Here is a 22,557-nt window from a genome sequence, read left to right on the forward strand (position 1 = left end):
TGTAGTACTACTCTTTCATTACACACTCATTAGAGCTTTGTTTTTTCCTTACTCATTGTTTGGGCAACTGGGTTGCATTTGTATCTTTTGCCACTTTTCACACTGAAGAGTTTATGTATGACCCTTTCTAAATATTTGTTGTAAACATCTGTGATCATGCTTAACTAAAATAAATCTCCAGGATGTTTTTGCTCTAGGATTCCACTGCCCTAATTTGCCCCAGAATTTCCAAAGTGTTCCTTCATATGTCAAGCTCACTGAGTGACTGAGCTGGCCTGACTTGGGAGAAGCCAATCCCAAAACAGTTATGGTATCATTTTGTAGCACTCTGAGCCATTAGGAAGAAATGGAGGGGAAAACTAATGCTTATAATTTCTGCAAGGAGTAATAAAGAACAAAAGACCACAGAAATGAACTAGCGTAGAAATGATTGTGGGAGTAGATTTGGGAGTAAATATTTTATTAAATACACATACATAAACAAGCACAGAAAGCATCTGCTCTCTGTTCTAATTTCTCTTCTTCTTTGAGGCAAAGAGGTGGGGATGGGAGAAGAAAGCAGGGTAGGAGTACCATGTGAAATTTATAAAAGCCCCAAACCATTATCCCTCTGAGCAGTCTGCCTATTTTGTCCCAGAAAAAAAGAAAAGTAACTTCCTAACTGTTAGACGGGTACGACAATGGAACCAATGACCTAGGGAGGTGGTGGGCTCTCCAACACTGGAGGTATTCAAGAGCAGCCAGCCAGCCACCTTTCAGATATGCTTTAAGTTGGATTCCTGCGTTCAGCAGGGGGTTGGACTCAATGGCCAACTCTACGATTCTATGACTGTGGCCACAATCAAGCCATTGGTTTTCCTCTGAGTTTTCAGCATATCCCATGTGAAACCTTCATTTTAAATTCTGAGGAGAAGTTCAAGAGACAGCTTTGGAATTTGGAGAGAAAAGCTGCTGACTGGCTTATGGAAGATAAACATCCAATGTAAATTCTCGCCTTTGGACTAGTACTGCAAGGGAATGCTGCACCCAAATCCACTACAGCTGAAGTAGAATTAACTGATGCTTAGAGAAGCTGTTGCCTAGCAGATGCGGTTTCTCGTAACTCCCCATAAAACCTCAGACATGTCTGTAGAAGCTGAAGACTTTGGAGCCAGCTCACTGGCTCCTTTTGACTTAATGCCATCACCCTTTTGGTTGCATTCAGCGTTACTCATAAAGAATGTTTCTTTCTGTGCTGCTATTAAATCTCTATTCTGATATTAAATATCCATTCTGATAAACATTCTGATTTTGAAACGTACACAATACAGGTAAGATAAACTGAGAGCTTGGTTATAGTTGTATAGATTTTCAGGCAGTTTCATGGAAAGAGAGAACGGACACTTCTCATGCTCCCTAAACGGTTCTCTCTCATATTCTTTTATGATGGTGCCAGTCTCAGCCATCTAGAGCAGGGGTTCCCAAACTGCGGAGCTGCATTCAGGTGGTCCGTGACATGCGTATGAAGAACACTTACAGTTTGAATTCTTTAGAATTTGATGGAATTAAAATTGTAATGAAATAAAATACAATATAAGAAATAAAAGAAGCAATACAAATACAATTAGAAATCATACAGCATCTAGTACAGTGCATCACAATTGCTACAAGAGGCAGCAAACAATAATTAAATAGTGTGCCAAGATCCTCAGCAATTTTCAAGTGGTCCATGGGGAAAAAAGTTTGGGAACTACTGTTCTAGACTCTTGAAGCAATCTTCAAGTGCTAGCACTCCTAGTGCAAAGTATTTTTCTTCAAGGGTGAAGGAGAAGTGTTATCCTATAATAATCCCCTATCCAATCTGATATTAGGACCATACACACATCTCAGGTGCAATTCACACAAGTGGCTATAGTTGTGCTGGAGTACCACTGCTTCACAGAAAACCAGTCAAAACCCCTTGTGATTTCTAGACTAGATTGACAGGGAAAGTCAATTTTTGATAACAATCAGTTCTAAAATAGGACTTTTGACCTGGCTTTCACATTCTGGCTCCAAATCTACTTTTTCCCCTTCACAGTATTGGCATACATAGCTAGAGGTGGACTCATTTCTCAATTCCAGTTTCTCTCAATTCCTCATTTCCCAGTTTTAAGTTCAGTTATCCATATATTTTTTTAAAAAGTCCGCATGGAAATTGTACACAACCACTATCACGTATGAAGTCCTTCACAAAGCACATATCTCTCTCACCCACCCAGAACAAAGTGCATCATAATTAGAAGACTGTGAACACATTTGGATTAACTGAAAGGGGGCTCTAGTCCAAAGATGGGAAAATTGGGCAGATAATGTCATTAAATAATTTCCAACCCCTGCTTTTTTTTTGCTAAAATTGAAAACCATGTGGTCTGAGTTCTGTAATTTAAAATCCTAATATATTTTAATCATTGCAGCAGTTGAAGTATGGAATCTAGAGATTAATGGGGGAATGCAAAATATCACTGGATGTAAGCAGAAGGCAGAGACTTGGGGGACAACTGCAACCCTTGTAATAGCCAAGGAAGTGGTTTCAGGAAGTTACCTAAGGCTACAATGAAGGAGATGAAAACCATATGTTCATATACTTTAGGTGATGATTCTCCATGCCCAGTAAATTAAAGATCTCTGTAAATCACAATAAACTTGGGTAATGAAATTAGGCTCTTGCCAGGGTAGAAATAAATAATGGAAGTCTATGTTAGAAGCCCTAATATATATATCAGAGGTTTATAGAACTTTATTTAAAAGGAGTTAAAAGTTTCTAGTTTAAATGTAGTTTGAATACTATTTCTTTGTTGCAGTTTTGGATGAATCTTTATAAGGCTGAAAGGTTAGGTGTGGGGGATGTGTTGAGAGGAGAGAGAAGGAAGAAGGAAAACAACTTGTTAGCTCAGATAATATTAATATTATAACATCCTTGCATTGTGCAATAGCAAAAATGAAAAACAAGCCCTTCCCCAATACTTAAAACAAATTCCTAGGGGATTGCTGAGACAAACAGAAGAAACTAGGATACAGACATAAGCTTTTCCTGTTGCATACCTGATGTATGTCTAATTACAGCAATTGCCATCTATATTGAAATACCTCCATTAATATCCCTTTCAAGATTTGTGAGCTTTGAACATTTGCAGTCTGGTTTTGGTACACAGGTGTCTATTATCCCATAACTGCACTGTTCTCTTTATTTCTCAGGTGAGCAGTGTATTTATTTTTAAATCCTGTTGTAGTGATAATGCCCAGCTAGATGTATGAACCTTTCATATACTGCTAACTTTGCCAGGATGTACAAAAGGTAAAATTAGTGAACTGAAAAATTACACTGTACATGAGCAAGGAATCATACATTAAGAAACAAAGGATTGTATTAAATGAAGTTGTCCTGTTAGTCCAAGGACCTCCACGTGTGCAATAGGACTTCCTCTCCCTCTCCTCTCCCCTCATGCCTCCTATTCTGTTCTGGAGAGTTCCAGGTTTGAAGCCAATAAGTGGTGGCCTCCAGGCTGTGCCAAGACTGCATTGCAAGGCCTGAAAACTTTGTTTCATAAATTGACTTGAGCCCATTATTGCGGTCCTGCACTCTGGGATGATTGAGTTGTGCCTCTATATGCCAGCACAGATGCATGCAGTACATCATGCCTCCTCGACCTTCTCTTGCCATGAGTCCTGGCGAGAAGCCGCTGCCTCCACCACCCCAGGAGCCGCCTCCTCCACCACCCTGGAGCAGCTCCCGGGTTTGCCGGATGCCCTACCAGCAGCAACGCGGAGGACTTCTGATGGAGGCTCAGACTCCCATCCTTACCGAGTCCTTCCAGGAACGCTACAGTCTCAGCCTGGACCGTGAACTCGGCAGGATGCAGATGCGGCCATTGATGCTGAGCGAGGCACCGGGATGAGGAGGGTGGCCACAGGAAAAGGAGTGCCCCGGGCGGGTGGGCAGATTCCCCAAGAGGCAGCAAACTTAAGATGGCTACCATTCTGGAACCTGAGAATCTGGGGATGTTTGAAGGGCATAGCAATTAGGCTTTCTTCAGAACCAGCAGAAAAGCTCAGGATGACTTGCTGTTGAGCTGAGTCATAAACTGTAAAAAGATGCTCGCAAGGCTGCTTTTTTAAGGTCAGCATGTGCTATTTGTATGATTTCCACCATCAATATCTAATGAAGGTTAACTATTTAATTTTTGCAAATTGTATTGTTTTATTGATGTATTACCGATGTTCTACTGATGTATTATTGATGTATCTTTATATTTGTGCTCTTTTGTGAGCTGCCTTGAGGGCCTTTTGGCTGAAAGGCGGGGTAGAAATATTAAAATCAAAATCAAATCAAAATCAGAGCAGATGGTGGGTGAGGGGGGCATGAGAAATGGTAGAGAAAATCTCATTTCACCAATGAGACTACTTTGTTGGATACAACCAAAATGCTTAAGGCTGCAATCCTAAACACCTTACCAGGCACTAAGTCCCATAGAAGTCAGTTGAACCTTGTTTTGAGTAGAGATGCATAATTGCAGTGTAAGGGTTTTAATGGAGGTGAAATGTGTCCCAGTCCATAAACAGTGCAATTTTAACTCCCTGGTCTGTGCTGCAGGATTGGGGTTAGGATAAGTTGGAGGTGACTCTCTCCTGGATTTTGCCACTGCAGAAGTCCCCCTGCTTGCCCAACAGGGCAGGAAGTGACTGCTGCTGGTTCTTCCCGCAGAAAGCTCCAAAACAGTTTGAGGATGGGGCACTGGGGATTCACGGTTTCCCCAACAGGTACAATCCTTGGGTCCCTAACCTGTGCCAGCCTGAAGCTGGCACAGTAAAAAATAAAAGAAAGAACATCCCTTGCCTTGACCAGCATGAACAGCGGGGTTTGGGATACAATGGTCAACCCACCCTTCTGCTCTAGCCCTTGATGGGGGTAGGATTGATTTGTTAGAGTAATTCTGTAATTAGACGTATGCCAGGTGGCACAATCTTGCCTCCATAAGTATCTGCAAATTTATTCTATGCATAATGCATACCTATATCTTAGGTTGATTAAGTGTCTCGGCAAAGCCTATGTTTCATTTTTATTATCATAAAGCTTAAAGATGCTTCAATAATTATATTCCTACTTTAATATGGACAATAACTTGTGACATACACAAAATTTTGCTATCCAGTAAACAAATGTTCAGTATGAAAAATATATCATGCTAAGTGAGGTGGCATGTATACACTACAAGCCCTTGGAAGTTGTGCCTAGCAAAACATGCACATGGAATTTATGAGACTCTAGCAAACATTTACTATAGGTTGGATTCAGGCACAAAGTTAAGCCACATCCCATAATGTTCTGGGGAGGGGGTGCACGCAGCTCTCTGGAACAGCTTTCCAGTGGGTAGAGGGGGCACAATATCTAGACTGAGCCTAAAGCATATGTTTCTTTCACATCCAACACAGGTGCCTGCAAACTCTGACAAAGTGAAGGGGCTTTATCTTTATGATAGTAATGGTTGAATTGTGGTTCAAACTTTTTTTCCTTACTTAATCCCCCAAATGCTAAAAATATATATATTTAAAAAGTTATATGGATTCATTTGTTGTTAATTAAAGATGTATTAAACCTATTTGATTATATTTAAATAAATACTTGGGCAGTGACATTCCTATTGGTAAGAAAAGCAAAAACATCTGCTAGAGTTATGAGTGGGTTGACATCAGAGTTCAACAAAAGGGGAGCCAGAAATCTATCAGATAGGCCTCAAATTGCCCTCTTTTACAGTAACTGGAAAGTAAAGTACTGCTTTCTTGATTGGCTATAGTTGCTGGGTCCTGATATAAATGGCATCAGGAAAAACGTATATGGATGTATGGATACATACTTCATGGGCATTAAGCATAGGCCAAAAGACTGCATTATTCTCAACCTTTTACAATAGGCACTCAATCTTACTGCTCATCTGCATATGAAAAATCCTTTAAATTTATGCAAGTTTAAAATTACTCATTGCTGAATCTCATTGAGATTTAATCACAAACACATCCTAGCTGTGTAATGGGCCAACTGAGCAAGAATAAGAATCAAGTTTTTCAGCCATCTTAAAACAAAGGCACTACTACTATAATATTTCTCTAACATAGACACACACAAACACACACACACACACACACACAATGGCAACAAATAAGTTTAAAGGTATTTTATTCTCTATAAAAAGCCAGATAGGACTTATGATTGGTAGGCTAAGGAACTGGTCAAATATGGTTGTAGGTTGATATCAATTGAAGCTTAGAATTCTTTTGATTAAGATTAATTGGCCATGACAACTAAATGTCCCTAGTGGACTCTTCCCCCCCCCCGAAGGGTGTTACATAAGGCACAGCTATATAATACAATACAGCTTCAAAGAGAAACCAGTCAAGAATATATAAAAAAGAGACGTTCTGGAAAGTTACAGGAATATGTGATGCTTCGCCATGGATTTTTACGGTGCTAAATTCTATGCTTTTCCACAAATTATATTTTCCTTTTTTTATATACCCTATGCTCTGCTCTCCAAAATCATTTATTTTCTTTCTCTTTCACTTGTTTTATGCCATACTCCTTCCTTTATTAGATGCATGTGGGGATGAGAGGATTTAGAAGAGAGGATAGATAAATATATTAACAGTAAGAACATGCTGTAGGCACTGTGATGTTCTGATGCTGTTTTTACTTTAAAAATCCCACAAGTTATTGACAGTAAAATATAGTGCTCTGATGAAGGGCATAGCCAACTGGAACGTTCTCTGGTGCAAGTTCCACTGAAAAGGAACTCTTGAACTGCTTCTATCCATTTCAGTAGAGCTTGTGCAAAAGAACTTTCCAGTGCCTGAACTAATTGGTTTGGATACTAAGATAATTTAACTTAAAGACATTCATGGAATGAAAGTTTATTGTTCCCTCCTCTACCCTACAAAGCTTTTCTGGAGTGTTGGGGCACTCATGAACAATGTTGGATGGTGCATGGGAAGCTGCCAGGGTAAAGAAGAATCATCACCTCCGAACAGCATTCACCCATTTTTGGACAATTGATTCCCCTCTTCCCCAGCAGCTCCCTGTGCCCCAACCCATATTATTTAGGAGAGCCTTCAGAGATACTTTTTTTGGGGGGGAAGGGGCAAATGGTTGCAAAGATAAGGATAAGAGCATTGGACACTTTCCTTCCATGAACTTCCATAAGGTAGCTTATGTTATAGAACCAAGCCATTAGACATCCTAGAATTTTGCAAATGGGAAGCATACCTATAAACTAAAGTATTGTCAGGCATTCCCTTGGGATCTCTATTAAACCTTTCCAGTGCTTGTTTGCCTGCTCTTTGGAAACTGCTCTTTGCAATTAGACCTGTCTGCTCCCTCTTGATTTTCTTCCTGGAGGGATCAATTTACAGAAGCTTTCAAAAGGCCCATCCAAAGGGGAGATAGGATTTATCCTATGTAGCCTCTCAGACAACTACCACAACTACAGCTATGTTGGTAATGAAGCACAAGTATTAATAACTGAGGCTAAACATAATGGATGGTTCATGTACACTAATAGCATTAAAACTGCATTATCAGCTCTTTTGGAATGCACAAGGGAGACATTTATGTGACAGGACTAATAGGAATGATTGAGTACTGATGCATTTGCAAGTGTTGGCAAAGCAAAGAGAAATATTATACAGTGATGATGGCATATAAGGTAGTAACAAACTTTTATAAAAAGCATACAGCAAATTCACCACAGAGCTTTTAACCACAAGTCTTCCTCACATCATATTTTAAGAAGTGAAGCACGAGAAACTAACTTTGACATCCCAGTATCACTACAAGCATTTCAAAATATCTTGCAAGTTCAAGAAATCCTATCCTGTTTGAATCAAGGCTGTTCACTGCACTTCTGAGACATTCTTATACACATGGGAGGTGGAACATACTGCCCATTGAAGTTATACAGGCTACTGTACACATTTCATCAGAGGCAAAAATCACTCCTATTTCTAGAGCCTTTCCCAGAAGAAACAGTTGACTCATGGGCAGGAATATTTCTCTTTGGAGAAATGTTTTTTGTCTGTTTTATTTTATTGTGATTGTACACCACTAAGGTAATGTGCAATTTTCAATGGTTTATAAATATTCCAGGTGAATAAATAATATATGCAACATACAAAACATCTATAACTGAGAAAAACTCCAAGGGACATAGACTCCAAAAGCATTGTATTACTATTATAGAATGAAATCTAGCTGTTTGGAAGTAGACAGTATGGGCCTTCTGTAATATCTGTGCAGACAGTGGCTTCATAGGTCCTATCATAACAAACTGCTAGACAAATTGAAAGGAGGCAGACCAACAGAGGCACAGACAGTTTAAAATGTTGAGGACTGATTGCTACTGCTCCCAATATAACATGATAATTCAGGCTGGACACAGATAATAATTTTTAAAAGAGCTGGAAAATGTTTTGAGAGAGGCATCATTTTCCATGGTGTACACTCATTTGTCTTGCCCCACTGATGCACCTATTTAAAAATGCCTTATTGGTGTCCCTTAATTGTATTTCTGGAGGGGCCTGTTGAGCCCCAAGTCCCCCAGGTGGAGCAGGGAAAGGAGTCGGCCTAGCCCCAGCCTCCCCAGATAGATCAGGGAGAGGAGCCAGAGGTGGATGAGGTTTTCGAGGGCATTGAGGGAGGGGGTGAAGTCGACAGCCTGCCAGTTCCCATGGACAGTCCTCCGGACAACGCAGAGCTCGCTCCACCTACAAGTGCCCCAACAAAGCCGTTGGGGGATGACCCTGCGCATGCGCCAACTCCACACCCCCAGGACTCCCTGCCTGGCACTTCAAATGCTTCCCCACCCCCTGAAGTCGAGCTGGCACCTACCGAGCCTGCCCTGTCAGATGAGCAGGCAGAGGCTCACCCCCCCTTGCCCGGCACAAGATGCCACAAGAAGCAGGTTGGTCAGAAGGTGGAACTTTGAAGGAGTCAGAGATTATGGGTAAAGACCTTTCCTATTTAAGGCGGCGCCCCCCTGATTGGGGTGCTGAGTCAACTTACTCTACATGCTGCAGAGGATGCTTAGGTAGTCTAGTTAGGGATAGTAGTGAGTCAGCATAGAGAGGTCTATGAAGAGCACTGCTTTCGATGTAACCGTTACTCTAATAAAAAAAGAATTAATTCCAGTCTCATCTCCGTCTCGTCTCTCAGACTCTGGGCAGGACAGGGTCATGCAGACCACTCTGTCTCCTCCGGCCTGAGGGGACTTGGTAGTATGTTCAGATGAACATGGTCCTCCCCATGGTCAGGAACCCTGATCGTGCGCAGGACTGTAACCGCATCAGCCAATTGTGCTTAAGATCTCCCTTCAGATCTTCTGACTCAATGCATGAAGATTGGGGGTGAAGTGGAAAGATGGATGCATGTGGCTTTGTAGCCCCTCCAGAGATACAATTAAGTAGGTTAGAGGGTTGCAGGTAGGGATAGGAGAGAAATACAGTTCAGTTCTCATTTAACGGCAAACTTATCTAATCCACACTTTCCAAAACAATATGAGAACCAAAACACAGCCATCCTTTAAAATTTACAGTTGTCCACATTTTTCAAAGTAATTCCCCAGCCAAGTAATGTGTACAGAAATCTATAAACTGGATGGTGTCCATAAAATGCATATATTAGTGAAAATAAGACACAAAAATACATTATTTTAGGGGACATTGGTTTGCAAAATTGTGTATATTAGACAAGATGTATATAACCGTGTATGTTAGACAAAATTTGTACTAAAATGCATATGAATTTTCATGAGGATTTTCTTTTTAAATTGCAAACTGATATAGAAATGTGAAGAATCAAACTCAGGACAGGAAAAATGAGAAACAAAATTTGACAAATTCACCCTTCCCTGATTGCAGGTCTTTTAATTAATACCAGAGGAGAAAGTGGGAGGCATGTAGATATCATGAGCAGCAGTTCCTCTTTCAAACTACCTTTAACTCTTGAAAAAAATGGCCTCTTTCCATTCTTTATAGCAGTAAGATCTAAATGGATATATACATGTTCCATGCATATACTTGATCATACCCGGAACTATTTAAATTATCATTCTAACTTTTATTGTCATCTTTGTAAGCAAAGAAGATTGAGTAACGGCAACGTAGGGAAACAAACAAATTAATCAAAATGTATGCTCCAAAATATTCACTAATAGGCAAAAAACCTTGCGCTTCTATAGCCCACAGATATTTCTATCAAACTTTTAAAAGCAGGGAAATTGGGCAGCTATAGCGAATGCACCAGAGGAGCAGGAGACCTGACCTCCTCTCTGAGATATTGTTACTGCCCTACAGATTTGTCAAAATGCAAACACAATTTGGGTTGTCACAGTCCAATCCACTTCCTGTGTAGCTTGGAAGAATTTGGTAACATGTGCCTCTGAGCATATGGGGAGTGGTGGTGGCGGGTAGAGAGACTGGCTCTCTGCACCATGGCGTTGGGGTGCCTGCTGTAACCCTGATGGAAAGCTGGATATTGGATTGCTGATGCCTTGAACCCCTCCATCCTAAGCTCAGGTTGGAATGTGTGTAAATAAATAAACCATATTTCATAAAGACACTGCAGTCTCCGCTGACCTTCTTCCCAAGGAAACCAAACCTTGGGCGAGCACAGGGATCCCTGGAAATCTCACCACTTGGAGATTGGGGAGTTGTGCAACTGGCACATTTTGAATTTCAAGAGAGTGCTGAGGGGGCCAATCACAAAATGGTTGTCATGGGGGTGGCATATGGGAGGCTACTGTTTGGCACCATGGGAGCTGTCTTGTGGTATTCAATAGGGTTCTATCTTGTCCCCTGTGCTATCTAACATCTACATGATGCTACTGGGAGCTATTGCCAGGAGATCTGGAGTGAAGTGTCATCAGTATGCAGGTGACACCCAGCTCTATGTCTCTGTTCCATCTGAATTGAGAGGCAGTTGAGTATTAGACTGATGCCTGAAGGCGGTGATGGGCTGGATGTGGGCCAATAAATAGAAGCTGAATCCTGAAAGGACAGAGGTGTTATGTGTTCCCAGATCTCACATCCAGGGGGTGAGGAGATGGCCTGTTTTGAATGGAGTTGTACTCCCCTGGAAGGAGCAGATATGTAGCTTCAGGGTGCTCCTGGATTCAACACTGTCACTGGAGGTTCAGGTGGCCTTGGTGGCTAGGAGTGTCTTTTTCCAGCTCTGGCCCCTTTTGGACAGAAATGACTTGGCCACTGTACTCCATGCTCTGGTAACTTCCAAATTAAATGATTGCAATGTGCTCGATGTGGGGCTGCCCTTGAAGATGACTTGGAAACTTCAACTGGTCCAAAATGCAATGGCCAGATTACTGGCTGGGGTTCCATTTAGATGTCATATAACCCTGTTTTAAACCATCTGAAAGACCGTGTCCTTCCCTACAAATTTTCTCAGGTGTTATTCAGGCAGGCCTATGGGATTTCTGGGGTGGGTTAGGCTATTATGTTGTATTACTAACGGGTGGTTTAGATGTATTGTTGTTTAATATGGTGACTGTTGTATGAATATGTTTTAAATTGTATTTTATATTGTGTAAGTCGCCCAGAGTGTCTGTTAAGTCAGACAGATGGGCGACTAACAAATAAAATTTTATTTATTTATTATTATTATTATTATTATTATTAATATCAGCAGAAGGGGCCCTCTTGGTAGTTCCACCATCCTCAAAAGATCGGGGGGTGCCAGGAGAGGGCATTCTCTGTGGCAGTTCCTAAGTTGTGAAACTCTGTCCCCACAGAGGTGCATCTGGCAACTTCACTGCACAGTTGTTGATTTGTGCTGAAAACACACCTCGTTATCCTGGCCTTTGACACCTGAGATGTATATTTTTAGAACCCACCCTATTTTTGTGATTGTAAGTTGTTTTAAATTGTGATTTTTGTGATTGTAAGTTGCTTTAAATTGTGATTTTTGTGATTGTAAGTTGTTTTAAATTGTCTTTAAGGATGTATTTTTAATGGTTGTTAACATTTTATTAATTATTAATTAATAATTTTAAAAAAACAACACAAAATAGCTGCCATAGGGTGTGTGGTATAACACAACATGGCATAACACAAAATTAGAGAGAGTGCAGTTATTGGTGCTTCTCCTCCCCCGCCAACAACCTCATGTTTACCATGGGAAGTCAGCTGTGTCTTATTGGTCCTGATTATGGAAGCATAGCTGTTAAAAGCACAAGAATCCTGTTTCCCCAAAGCCAATCCTCAACCAAAGACTAGGCTACCATTGGTACCCACTTACCTGGCAATTTACCTGTCCCATTAAAGACAAAGAGACTTAGTTCTGAAGTAGACATGTATACCATTGTACTGTAAGTTGACTGTATCGGGAATTCTTAATGAGTGCCTAGACATCAGCTCCTACAGAAGACATGCCTATGCCTCTTTGCTAAGTTTTCACATTTTGCATTTGCCATTTGGGAAGGGGATTCTTTAACATCCACCCACACTTATTGTGTAGTGGTATTTGCAGAATATAACTTCAAGGGAGTACCAGTTCCCACATGAACATACCACAGGAAATATGCATCCTGGTTGCCAGGTAAAAAGGAAGAGCAAACTATGGAGATTCCAAGGGCTACTAGAAAATAAGACAGAAGTGCATTAAAGTGTGTGTGTGGGGGGGAGGAAGGACAGCAGCTCTTTAGGATCCCAGCTCTTTAGGATATTGCTTTTTGCCCAGCCCTATTCATTTTGGCTAAAATCACTGACAGGCATGAGCAGTCAGGCAGGCTGATTTGCAGAAGTCACTTAGAAGGGAATCAGCACATTTTGCTTCATAACTTTCTTGCTAGCAGGCCTAGAGACTTATTTTTTAATGAAAGCTCAGAGTTTGGGGCCCCTGGGAGTGCCATGAAGGCCTTCGCAGGGACCATGGCTATACATTAATTCCCAGAAATATCACTGCCCAGTGTCTAGAGCCTCTTTTGAAAATGTGATGCTTACATATCATGTTGCTGTATTTTGATGTAGTTTTGTTTTATATATGATTCACTTTTTAATTTTTTTTATTTATATACTTATGTACATTGTTTAGAGATTTATTGCTAAATTATGTTATTTAAAATGTGGAAAAATTATTATTACCAGCTGTATTGAATGTGGAATTCATGTATTTTATATATCGATTTTTGTTGGGATGTAAACAGCGTTAAGATTTCTAGAAATACAAAATGATATAATAATAATAATAAAATTTTATTTATGAGTCGCCTATCTGGCCGAATTAACGGTCACTCTAGGCGACATACACTGACATAATAAATTAAAGAAATAAATAACCATATGAAGAGCCCACGTGGATCAGAACATGGGAACAGGTGTGGCATTAACAATGGTCAACCAGATATTTTTGGCAGGCACACAAGGGTCACCTCTTGTTGGTTGTCTACTGCATTTGATATACTAGGTCCGAGCATAGAGTCCATTTAGCTGCTGCTAGAAGTATGAATGTGTCTAACTGTTTTTAGAAAGCCATCTAAGACACTGGATACCACCACATCTTGAGGCACTGACCTGTTATGCATAGATGTTGGTGTACACACTGTGAAAGGTGGGGTATAAATGTAATAATAAATAAATACATAAATAAATAGTGTTTTTTTGGTAAAAAAAAGAGGAGGTGCTGGTGAGTGCTAGCACCTGATGTTTGCCAAGGTTAGCCAAAAAAGAGGTGCTGGTACTCCCAGTGAGTAGCATCTCAAAAAAGCTATGAACTTAAATTAAATTACCATATACAGACGTACATTCCAAAGTGAACTCCTTATTTATTTTTATTTATTTATTTAATTTAATTTATATACCGCCCTAAGCCCAAGGGCTCTCTGGGCGGTGTACATAAAATGAAATCTAATTCAAAATGCCTCTGTACAAAGACATTATAAAAGAATGCTACATAGACAACAAAAAGAAATAATATTTTATCCTTTCTTACATTTACTTATATTGCAATGATATGATATCAATCCCAGATATCCCAAGTTCTCTTTTTATATATTGCAAAACTGGCTTCCAGATGCCTAATCTTTCTGTATAATTCCCATATTTCTTTAACATTATTGCCAATTTTAAAATGTTCCCAAATGACTTCTATACAGTTTTTATGTGTGGAATGACGAACAGGTTGTGATGATCCTGTATTAGTGTAAATAGGGTAAGTGCTGTTTGTTTAGAAGATACATGGTAAGTGGAGTGAAAGAGGAGGGGGAGTGAATGGGCAGTAGAATGCTGGATGATTGGCTGAGTGTTTAAAATGGCTGACAGTATAAATGAAAGGATGTCAGGTAAATCTGGGTGGATGTGAGGTGATGTGATGAAAGAGAGTGGGTTGTTTTGGTGGGTTTTGAGAGTTGTTTTGTCAGGAGAGTGTGGAGAAGGAGGGGGGTGGAGTTCGGATTACTATTAGATAAAACCATATGCTTATGTGCCTTATGAAGAAATCTTGTTATCTGTGTTATTTAATAAATACTTAATTTGGTTTACCAGAGGCCTGATCCTTGGCTGGGGTTTCACAGACCAGAAGGGAGGGTGAGGTAAATAACCAAGGCTGAAGAGTGACAAATGGTGGCAGCGGGTGAAGGGAAGAATATAACACCACAAGTATTCAGAGCAAACCAGAATTATAAGCAGTCTGAGTAGATCAAAGGGATTGGGACAGCTTAAGCATGCAGTCACAGAGGTAACCTAATTGAGGGAGACTCAGGCAGAGTCTCTGGGACTACTGGTCATAGGACGTGACTGGTGGTGCTGCCTAGCAGGGGGATCTGTTGAGATCTGTGCTAGAGCGGGAAGAGAAACCATATAAAAGGACAGTCCGGACTGGTGGAGTCCCTGGTGGTGCCTAGGGACAGGCAGTAACCACGCGCAGGTAGGAACCTGACAGGGAGAGCCAGGGAAGGGCATCACAGGTGGTGGCAGTAGCGGTGGGATACGAACCAAAGAGAGTCCCAAAGACACGTGGTGACAAAGGAGAATACGTCACAGGTGTTGGCTGTAGCAGTGAGATACGAATACTAGAGAATCCCTACCAGTGGTGTGGCAAACAGAAATAACAAAACAAGATTACTTGTGAGAGTGACTGGCAAAGAGTGTGTGGCAAAGAGTGAGTGAACTCAAACACCATGGCTGAATATATGAAAATGAAAAGAGAGGAGCTGGTGGAGAAGTGCATAACATTCAATTTACCTCACGAGGGTAAAGGGGTAGATGAATTGAGGGTAGCACTTATAGGATTTGCAACTGCCCAGCAAAAACAACCTGTCAGGGAAGAGACCCCAGAAGGATATTTAAGCAATCCCGCTTATATAGAGTACTTGAGAGAGAAGTTAAGACGGGAGGCTGAGGAAAAAGACAAGCAGAGGGAGTTGGAAGCTGAGAGATTGAGGATGGAAGGTGCAGAGAAGGAAAAACAGAGGGAGTTGGAATTTGAGAGAGTGAGAGTGGATGCGGAATTACAGGCAGAAAAGTTAAAATTTGAAAGAGAGAAGTTTCATTCTGATGAGACAAGGAAAGACAGAGATGGAGCAAAAATAAAAATTACTCCAAAGGACTTTGCTGTCTATGAGCCTGGTCAAGATCCTCAAATTTATCTCACAACCTTTGAAAAGGCAGCTCAGTTGTGGGGACTACCTGAAGATAAATACATGCAGTATTTATCAAACCTGATCAAAGGGGAATTGGCTGAGGTATACCAATATTTCCCCTCAGACAAGCCCGTCACCTATGCTGAGTTTAAAGAGGCAGTATACAAAAGGTTCAGACTGGGACCTGACTATTTTAGAAAGCTTTTCAGAAACTGTCAGATCCAAGCAGGGAGGTCTTTTGTGGAACTGGGAGCAAAATTGATGGATATATTTGGAAAGTGGATGAGTAGTGCCAAAGCTCAGTCAGTGGAAGAGGTGAAAAGCTTCATGATACTGGATCAATTATACCATCAGTTACCACCAGAAATAAGGCTCCTGGTCAAAGACCGTTCCCCTACATCGGTGCAGGAGGCCGCCGAGATGGCGGATCACTTCGCCTCCAATAGAACTGGCTGGGTGGGGAAAACATCAAGAGAGTTTAAATCCAGACCATATAGTGCTGGCAGAAGGGATGTGGTACCACAGCGAGTGAGTCCTCCAATAAAATCTGAAGGGCACAGGACACCCCAGAGTGGATCTGTGTACCCTAAAACAGAGGAGAAATTATGCTACAAATGTGGTAGACCGGGGCACCTACGTTTTCAATGTGAGGTTGCCAACCCCATTAGTAATCCTGCTCAGACAAGGGCAGTGAAAACAGAGCCCAAGGCTTTAGAAACAGCGAAAAAGGTTCAGTTCTGCCAGATAAACTGGACAGAAGTAACAGACCTTGATTCAAGTCTGAGAGAGGAAGTGAGTGTACAAGGGGCAAATTATTGGGCATTGCTTGACACTGGTGCCGCTCAGACGTTACTGAGGCCAGATTTAATAAAATCTGAGGTAATATTACCTCAGGAAACGGTGAATATCCAAGGAGTGAGGGGTCAACCAGAAAGCTTGCCTGTGGCCCTGGTGAAAATGGCGTGGAGAGGCCGAGAGGGCAGATATAAAGTAGGCATTAATGCCCAACAACAAGAACCAGTGATATTGGGAAGAGATGTTATGGGAGCCCAAGGGAAAATATATGTGGTGACCAGACAGCAACTTGGCAGAGAAAAAGAAGCCATGTTAAGGGGGGTTGAAGGAAACAGGGTGGAATCTGTTTCCAAGCCTCAGGTCCCCATAGCAACCCTTGGCAGGCCTGCTGAAGGAGACAAACTGTATCAACTGGTCTCTGGGGAAGAGACAGAGCATTTCAGAGAAGAACTGAATAAGGATACCAGTTTGAATCAAATAAAGGAACAAGCGCTGACCCAACAGATTCCTTTCACTGACAAACTGAGGAATCAAGTTGTGTGTGAGAATGGGATTTTATATAGACTGTGGATGCCTGCTGAGAGAAAGGATGAATGTGAACCAGTGAAGCAATTGATAGTACCTAGCAAATACAGAACCAGATTGCTAGAGGTAGCCCACAATGTCCCATGTGCAGGACATCTGGGAATAAAAAAGACCAAGAGGAGATTGGCTGCACACTATTATTGGCCAAACATCTCCAAAGATGTAAAACAACATTGTCTATCTTGTGGTATCTGCCAAAAGGTGGGAAAAAGTGGAGTAAAGACTAAGGCACCCTTAAAGCCCCTTCCTATAATTGGACAACCCTTTTATAGAGTGGGAATAGATTTGGTGGGCCCTTTTTCCAAACCCACAAGGCATGGCAAGAAATATCTAGTGGTGGTGGTGGATTTTGCCACCAGGTACCCAGACGCAGAAGCACTAAGATCTGAAGAAGCCCCTGTGGTGGCAGAGGCTTTATTAAAAATCTTTATGAGGCTGGGTTTCCCTCATGAAATGCTGACGGATCAAGGCAGTGTATTCATGGGAGAAGTGATGCAATGTATGTGGAAATGTTGTGGTCTAAAACACCTAAAGACCACTACTTACCATCCCGCCACTAATGGGTTAACAGAGAGATTCAATGGCGTTTTGAAGGGCATGATCAGAAGCTATGTACAAGATCACCCACAAGACTGGGATGAACGTTTGGGATGCTTCTTATTTGCATACAGAGAAGTCCCTCAAGAGTCAACAGGCTTCTCACCCTTTGAACTCATGTTCACTAGAAAAGTGAGGGGACCTTTGGAACTATTAAAAAATTCATGGGAAGGAACCCTGGGAGAGTACAAAACATCTGTAGTAGATTTTGTATTGGAATTCCGCAATAAATTAACATCAATGATGGAGGTGGTGAAAAAGAATTTGAGTCAAGCACAGGAGAAGCAACGTTACTGGTATGACAGAACAGCCAGGGAACGTGTGTATGATGTGGGAGATATGGTTATGGCGTTCATACCCAGGAAACATGACAAATTATAGGCTAACTGGGAAGGACCATATACCATCAGAGAAAGGCTTGACACAGTGACGTATGTAATCACCACAGACCAATTAAACAAAAGCAAAGTGGTTCATGTAAATATGTTAAAGCCTTACCATACCAGGGATGCAAAGGTGTTGCAGGTTACCTTATTCCCTGAGGGAAGTGGGCCTGAACTTCCAGATTTGGTACAGGAAAGCAAAGACAAAGGAGGGGTAGATCAAGTGGAATGGTCAGAGGAGGTGAAGGAGGAAGTAAAGGAAGAGATTCTGAGAGTTTTGAAAAACTATGGGAATCTCTTCAGCAATAAACCTGGCCGAACCAGTATAGCCAAACATTCCATTAATACTGGAGATCATGCCCCAATCAGATCTATGCCATACCGTGTGAATGGGAAAGTTTTGAGTGAGATCAAAAAGGAGGTGGAAGATATGCTGGAATTAGGAGTGATCAGGGAATCCATCAGTCCCTGGGCCTCAAGTATTGTCCTGGTTCCGAAAAAAGATGGAACGACAAGGTTTTGCATTGATTATCGGCTAATCAATAAAATCACGGTCCCAGATGCGTATCCTATGCCCAGGGTAGATGCAATGTTAGAGTTATTGGGGGCAGCAACCATTATCTCTACGTTAGACCTCTGTAAAGGATTTTGGCAAATGGAACTAGACGAGCAATCCAGAGCCAAAACTGCCTTCAGTACACCAGATGGGTTATATGACTTTGTGACCTTACCCATGGGACTAAGGAATTCACCAAGTTCATTTCAGACGCTAATCAATACTGTGTTGCGAGGCATGTCAGATTTTGCAGTGGCCTATATCGATGACGTGGCCATTTTTAGCAAATCGGTGCCTGAGCATGTCCAACACCTGACAACGGTATTGGAGGCCTTAAGAAAAGCAGGCCTCACAATAAAAGCTAAGAAATGCCAGTTTGGGCTAAAGGAAGTAACCTATTTAGGACATAAGGTGGGGAGTGGGAAAATCACCCCCTTATGGAACAAGGTGGAGGCAATACAAGCGTGGCCTATCCCCTTAACCAAAAAACAAGTAAGGGCATTTCTAGGTGTGGCTGGTTTTTATAGGAAGTTTGTGAGAAATTTTGGGGAAATAGCAACCCCCTTGCATGAATTAACAAAGAAGAAGTGTTCTGAGCATGTGGTATGGACGGATGAATGTCAGAAGGCTTTTGATCTGCTGAAGCAAGCCTTGTGCCAAGGACCCATATTAATAGCACCAGACTATGAGAAACCATTCATTGTGGCTACAGATGCGTCGGACGTCGCGCTGGGAGTCGTCTTGCTGCAGGAGAGAGAAGGCACCAGACATCCAGTGGCGTATCTGAGTCGCAAGCTGACACCGAGGGAGAAAAACTATTCGTCGGTCCAAAAGGAGTGCCTAGCGGTCGTGTGGGGACTGAACAAGTTGCGCCCATACGTGTGGGGACGAAGATTCACGGTAACAACGGATCATCGGGCCTTGTTATGGTTGCAGACTATGAAAAACCATAACACTATGCTGCAGTGTCCTGGGCCCTACAGGACTATCAAGTGGACTTCCAGTTCATAAAAGGCAAGGACAATGTACTGGCCGATGGACTTTCCAGGCAAGTGGCTGGGACTGCAGTGACGTGACCAGACGGAGGGAGGAACAAAGAAAGACATTTTCCCCATAGAGACTTGTTATATTGTTAACGCGACGTATAAATCCTGGAATAGGAATAATACTCTGCCGTTGTTTTAAGGGGGGGGGAATGTGATGATCCTGTATTAGTGTAAATAGGGTAAGTGCTGTTTGTTTAGAAGATACATGGTAAGTGGAGTGAAAGAGGAGGGGGAGTGAATGGGCAGTAGAATGCTGGATGATTGGCTGAGTGTTTAAAATGGCTGACAGTATAAATGAAAGGACGTCAGGTAAATCTGGGTGGATGTGAGGTGATGTGATGAAAGAGAGTGGGTTGTTTTGGTGGGTTTTGAGAGTTGTTTTGTCAGGAGAGTGTGGAGAAGGAGGGGGGTGGAGTTCGGATTACTATTAGATAAAACCATATGCTTATGTGCCTTATGAAGAAATCTTGTTAATCTTGTTATCTGTGTTATTTAATAAATACTTAATTTGGTTTACCAGAGGCCTGATCCTTGGCTGGGGTTTCACAGACCAGAAGGGAGGGTGAGGTAAATAACCAAGGCTGAAGAGTGACAAATGGTGGCAGTGGGTGAAGGGAAGAATATAACACCACAAGTATTCAGAGCAAACCAGAATTATAAGCAGTCTGAGTAGATCAAAGGGATTGGGACAGCTTTAGCACTCAGTCACAGAGGTAACCAGATAGAGAGACTCAGGCAGAGTCTCTGGGACTACTGGTTATAGGACGTGACTGGTGGTGCTGCCTAGCAGGGGGATCTGTTGAGATCTGTGCTAGAGCGGGGAGAGGAACCATAAGAAAGGACAGTCCGGACTGGTGGAGTCCCTGGTGGTACCTAGAGACAGGCAGTAACCACGAGCAGGTAGGAACCTGACAGGGAGAGCCAGGGAAGGGCGTCACATGTCACATCTTTCTGTATAATTCCCATATTTCTTTAACATTATTGCCAATTTAAAAATGTCCCCAAATGACTTCTATACAGTTTTTATGTGTGGAACAGGTCCCTTTAGTCTGTCTGTCATCCTATTCCCAGCCAGCTTCATTGGGTGATCCAGAGTTCTATTATTATGATAGAGGGATGGACAGCCATGAATAGCATGTCATGTTGGAATTTATTGCAGCGTAATCCTTTCTCATTAAAATGCTTCATAATATATTCTTACCTGAAAGTTACCAAAGCAGCTCCCTCCAGGCAGTGTAACATAACTCACAAATGGAGGCCCTGGTGAGTTGAGTGACTCATATACAACTGTGCCTTCACTCGAAAACACACCTTTCTGTTTCTGTTTGCTCTCCCAGAATTCCTGAAGCATTGCCACAACATTCACTACCAAGACATAAAAATGATAATACGTTAGTCACAATCCATGGTTCTATATACTGTATCTATACTTGCATATAGATAAAACTAGAAACCTGCATTAAAACACTGATGGGTAACTTTTATAACTTTACATTGATGTTGACTTAGGTGACAAATATTTGAAAGGAAGGCGCAGACTGAAAAGGAAGTTTGGATGTACAATAAATTCATAGTTTCCCGAAGCCTGAAGTCTGATGATCTCATCAACAAACTGAAAAGGTCAGAGTGCTTCGATTTTAGTTGACTGAGACTGGATACAGGCACCCTATTTGTGCTTACTGCAGGCTTAATGAGCTAACAATGCATTCCATTCTTAAATACAGCTCCTGCCCTCTCAGTGTTAAAAGAGAAAAACTCCTGCTGCAGTCTTGTACATAGAGATCTGCCTAGGATCTGTAAATAACCAGGGCAGGTGCCAGGGAGTGGCCAGGTTCCAGCCAAGGACCCCTGCAGCCCAGAGGGGACCCTGAGGGGTGCCTTCTTAGACTCTGCCAGTGATCATGGAGAGGGAGCTCCCAGGCACCTCCCCCCCAACAGATAGTGTGGGCCATGCATGCCCCACCTACTCTATCACTCCTGTAAATGACATGCGCGCTGCGCATGCATGACTACCATCAACCAAGATGGAGGCAGAGGCTTCCCTAAGGGGTTGATGCCCCCACAGCCATCTTGGTTGATGGCAGGCATGCACGCATGCACAGTATGCCCATTGTTTACAGGAGCGACAGAGGTAGGTGAGATGTACGGGCAGGTTTATTAGCCCCACGCAGCCTCTATGGAGGGGTTGTGCTCCAGCGCTGTGGGCCCAGGGCAGGCTGGTGCCCAAGGGCCCAGGCATGCCTGGCACCGGCCCTGTAATAACCCTTTGAAACAACACACAGTTAAGCTCTTTTAAGGCATTTCTTTTTAAAGAATCCCACAATTACAACAGCATGAGTTGGAGAATGTGGACTCAATCGCTGACCTCACCCATGCTGACCTGGCCCTATCCTCATGCCATCCATGCATTAGGAACATTTCTTCAATGGGTACACATGATAGATATGTGTAGGCTCTCCCCATGATCTGGAACCTTACACCATCAAGGCTCCCTGTTGCAGACATGCTCCCAACACATGATCAATGGGAGGGAGAGAAATGAGGATGTGATAGTGGAGTGGAACCAATGGATGAAACCCCACTCTCCCCCTCATGTGATTTATAATCATTGGGGGGGGGAGAAATAACTTAAGAGGGGCTTTACTTCCTAACACATGTGTGGATCCTGAATTGAGTAGTCAACACGTAATACACAAGGTTTAAAAGATAACACACCCCTTAACACAACCAGTACTGTAGTGGCAAATTCAGAAGTGCAGGGTCCCTTCATGGTAGTCATGCCATGCCCCCTTCTAAGATTATACAACCTTCTAAACTTATACAATCCAATGAGCTCTCAGTCTCATACTGTGTTTAGAGTTCTGTTCAGTGATGAATGCAGGACAAGGGTATGTCTTTTTGAGGTTCAGCAAGAACAAGTCAATGATAGCTTCCAGAAG

General features: G+C 42.1%; 1 protein-coding gene across 1 annotated transcript in view; it reads right to left on the reverse strand.

Annotated features, from left to right (window-relative positions):
- The window catches only part of LIX1 (limb and CNS expressed 1), a 65,582-nt gene that overhangs the window by 19,537 nt on the left and 23,488 nt on the right, over nucleotides 1–22,557 (reverse strand). The window contains exon 2 of the mRNA XM_061637837.1: nucleotides 20,820–20,983. Within this exon, the coding sequence (XP_061493821.1) occupies nucleotides 20,820–20,983 (164 nt within the window). The remainder of the gene's footprint in view (nucleotides 1–20,819; nucleotides 20,984–22,557) is intronic.

This window comes from Rhineura floridana, chromosome 1 (genome assembly GCF_030035675.1).
Source record: "Rhineura floridana isolate rRhiFlo1 chromosome 1, rRhiFlo1.hap2, whole genome shotgun sequence".
Classification (NCBI taxonomy): Eukaryota; Metazoa; Chordata; class Lepidosauria; order Squamata; family Rhineuridae; genus Rhineura; species Rhineura floridana.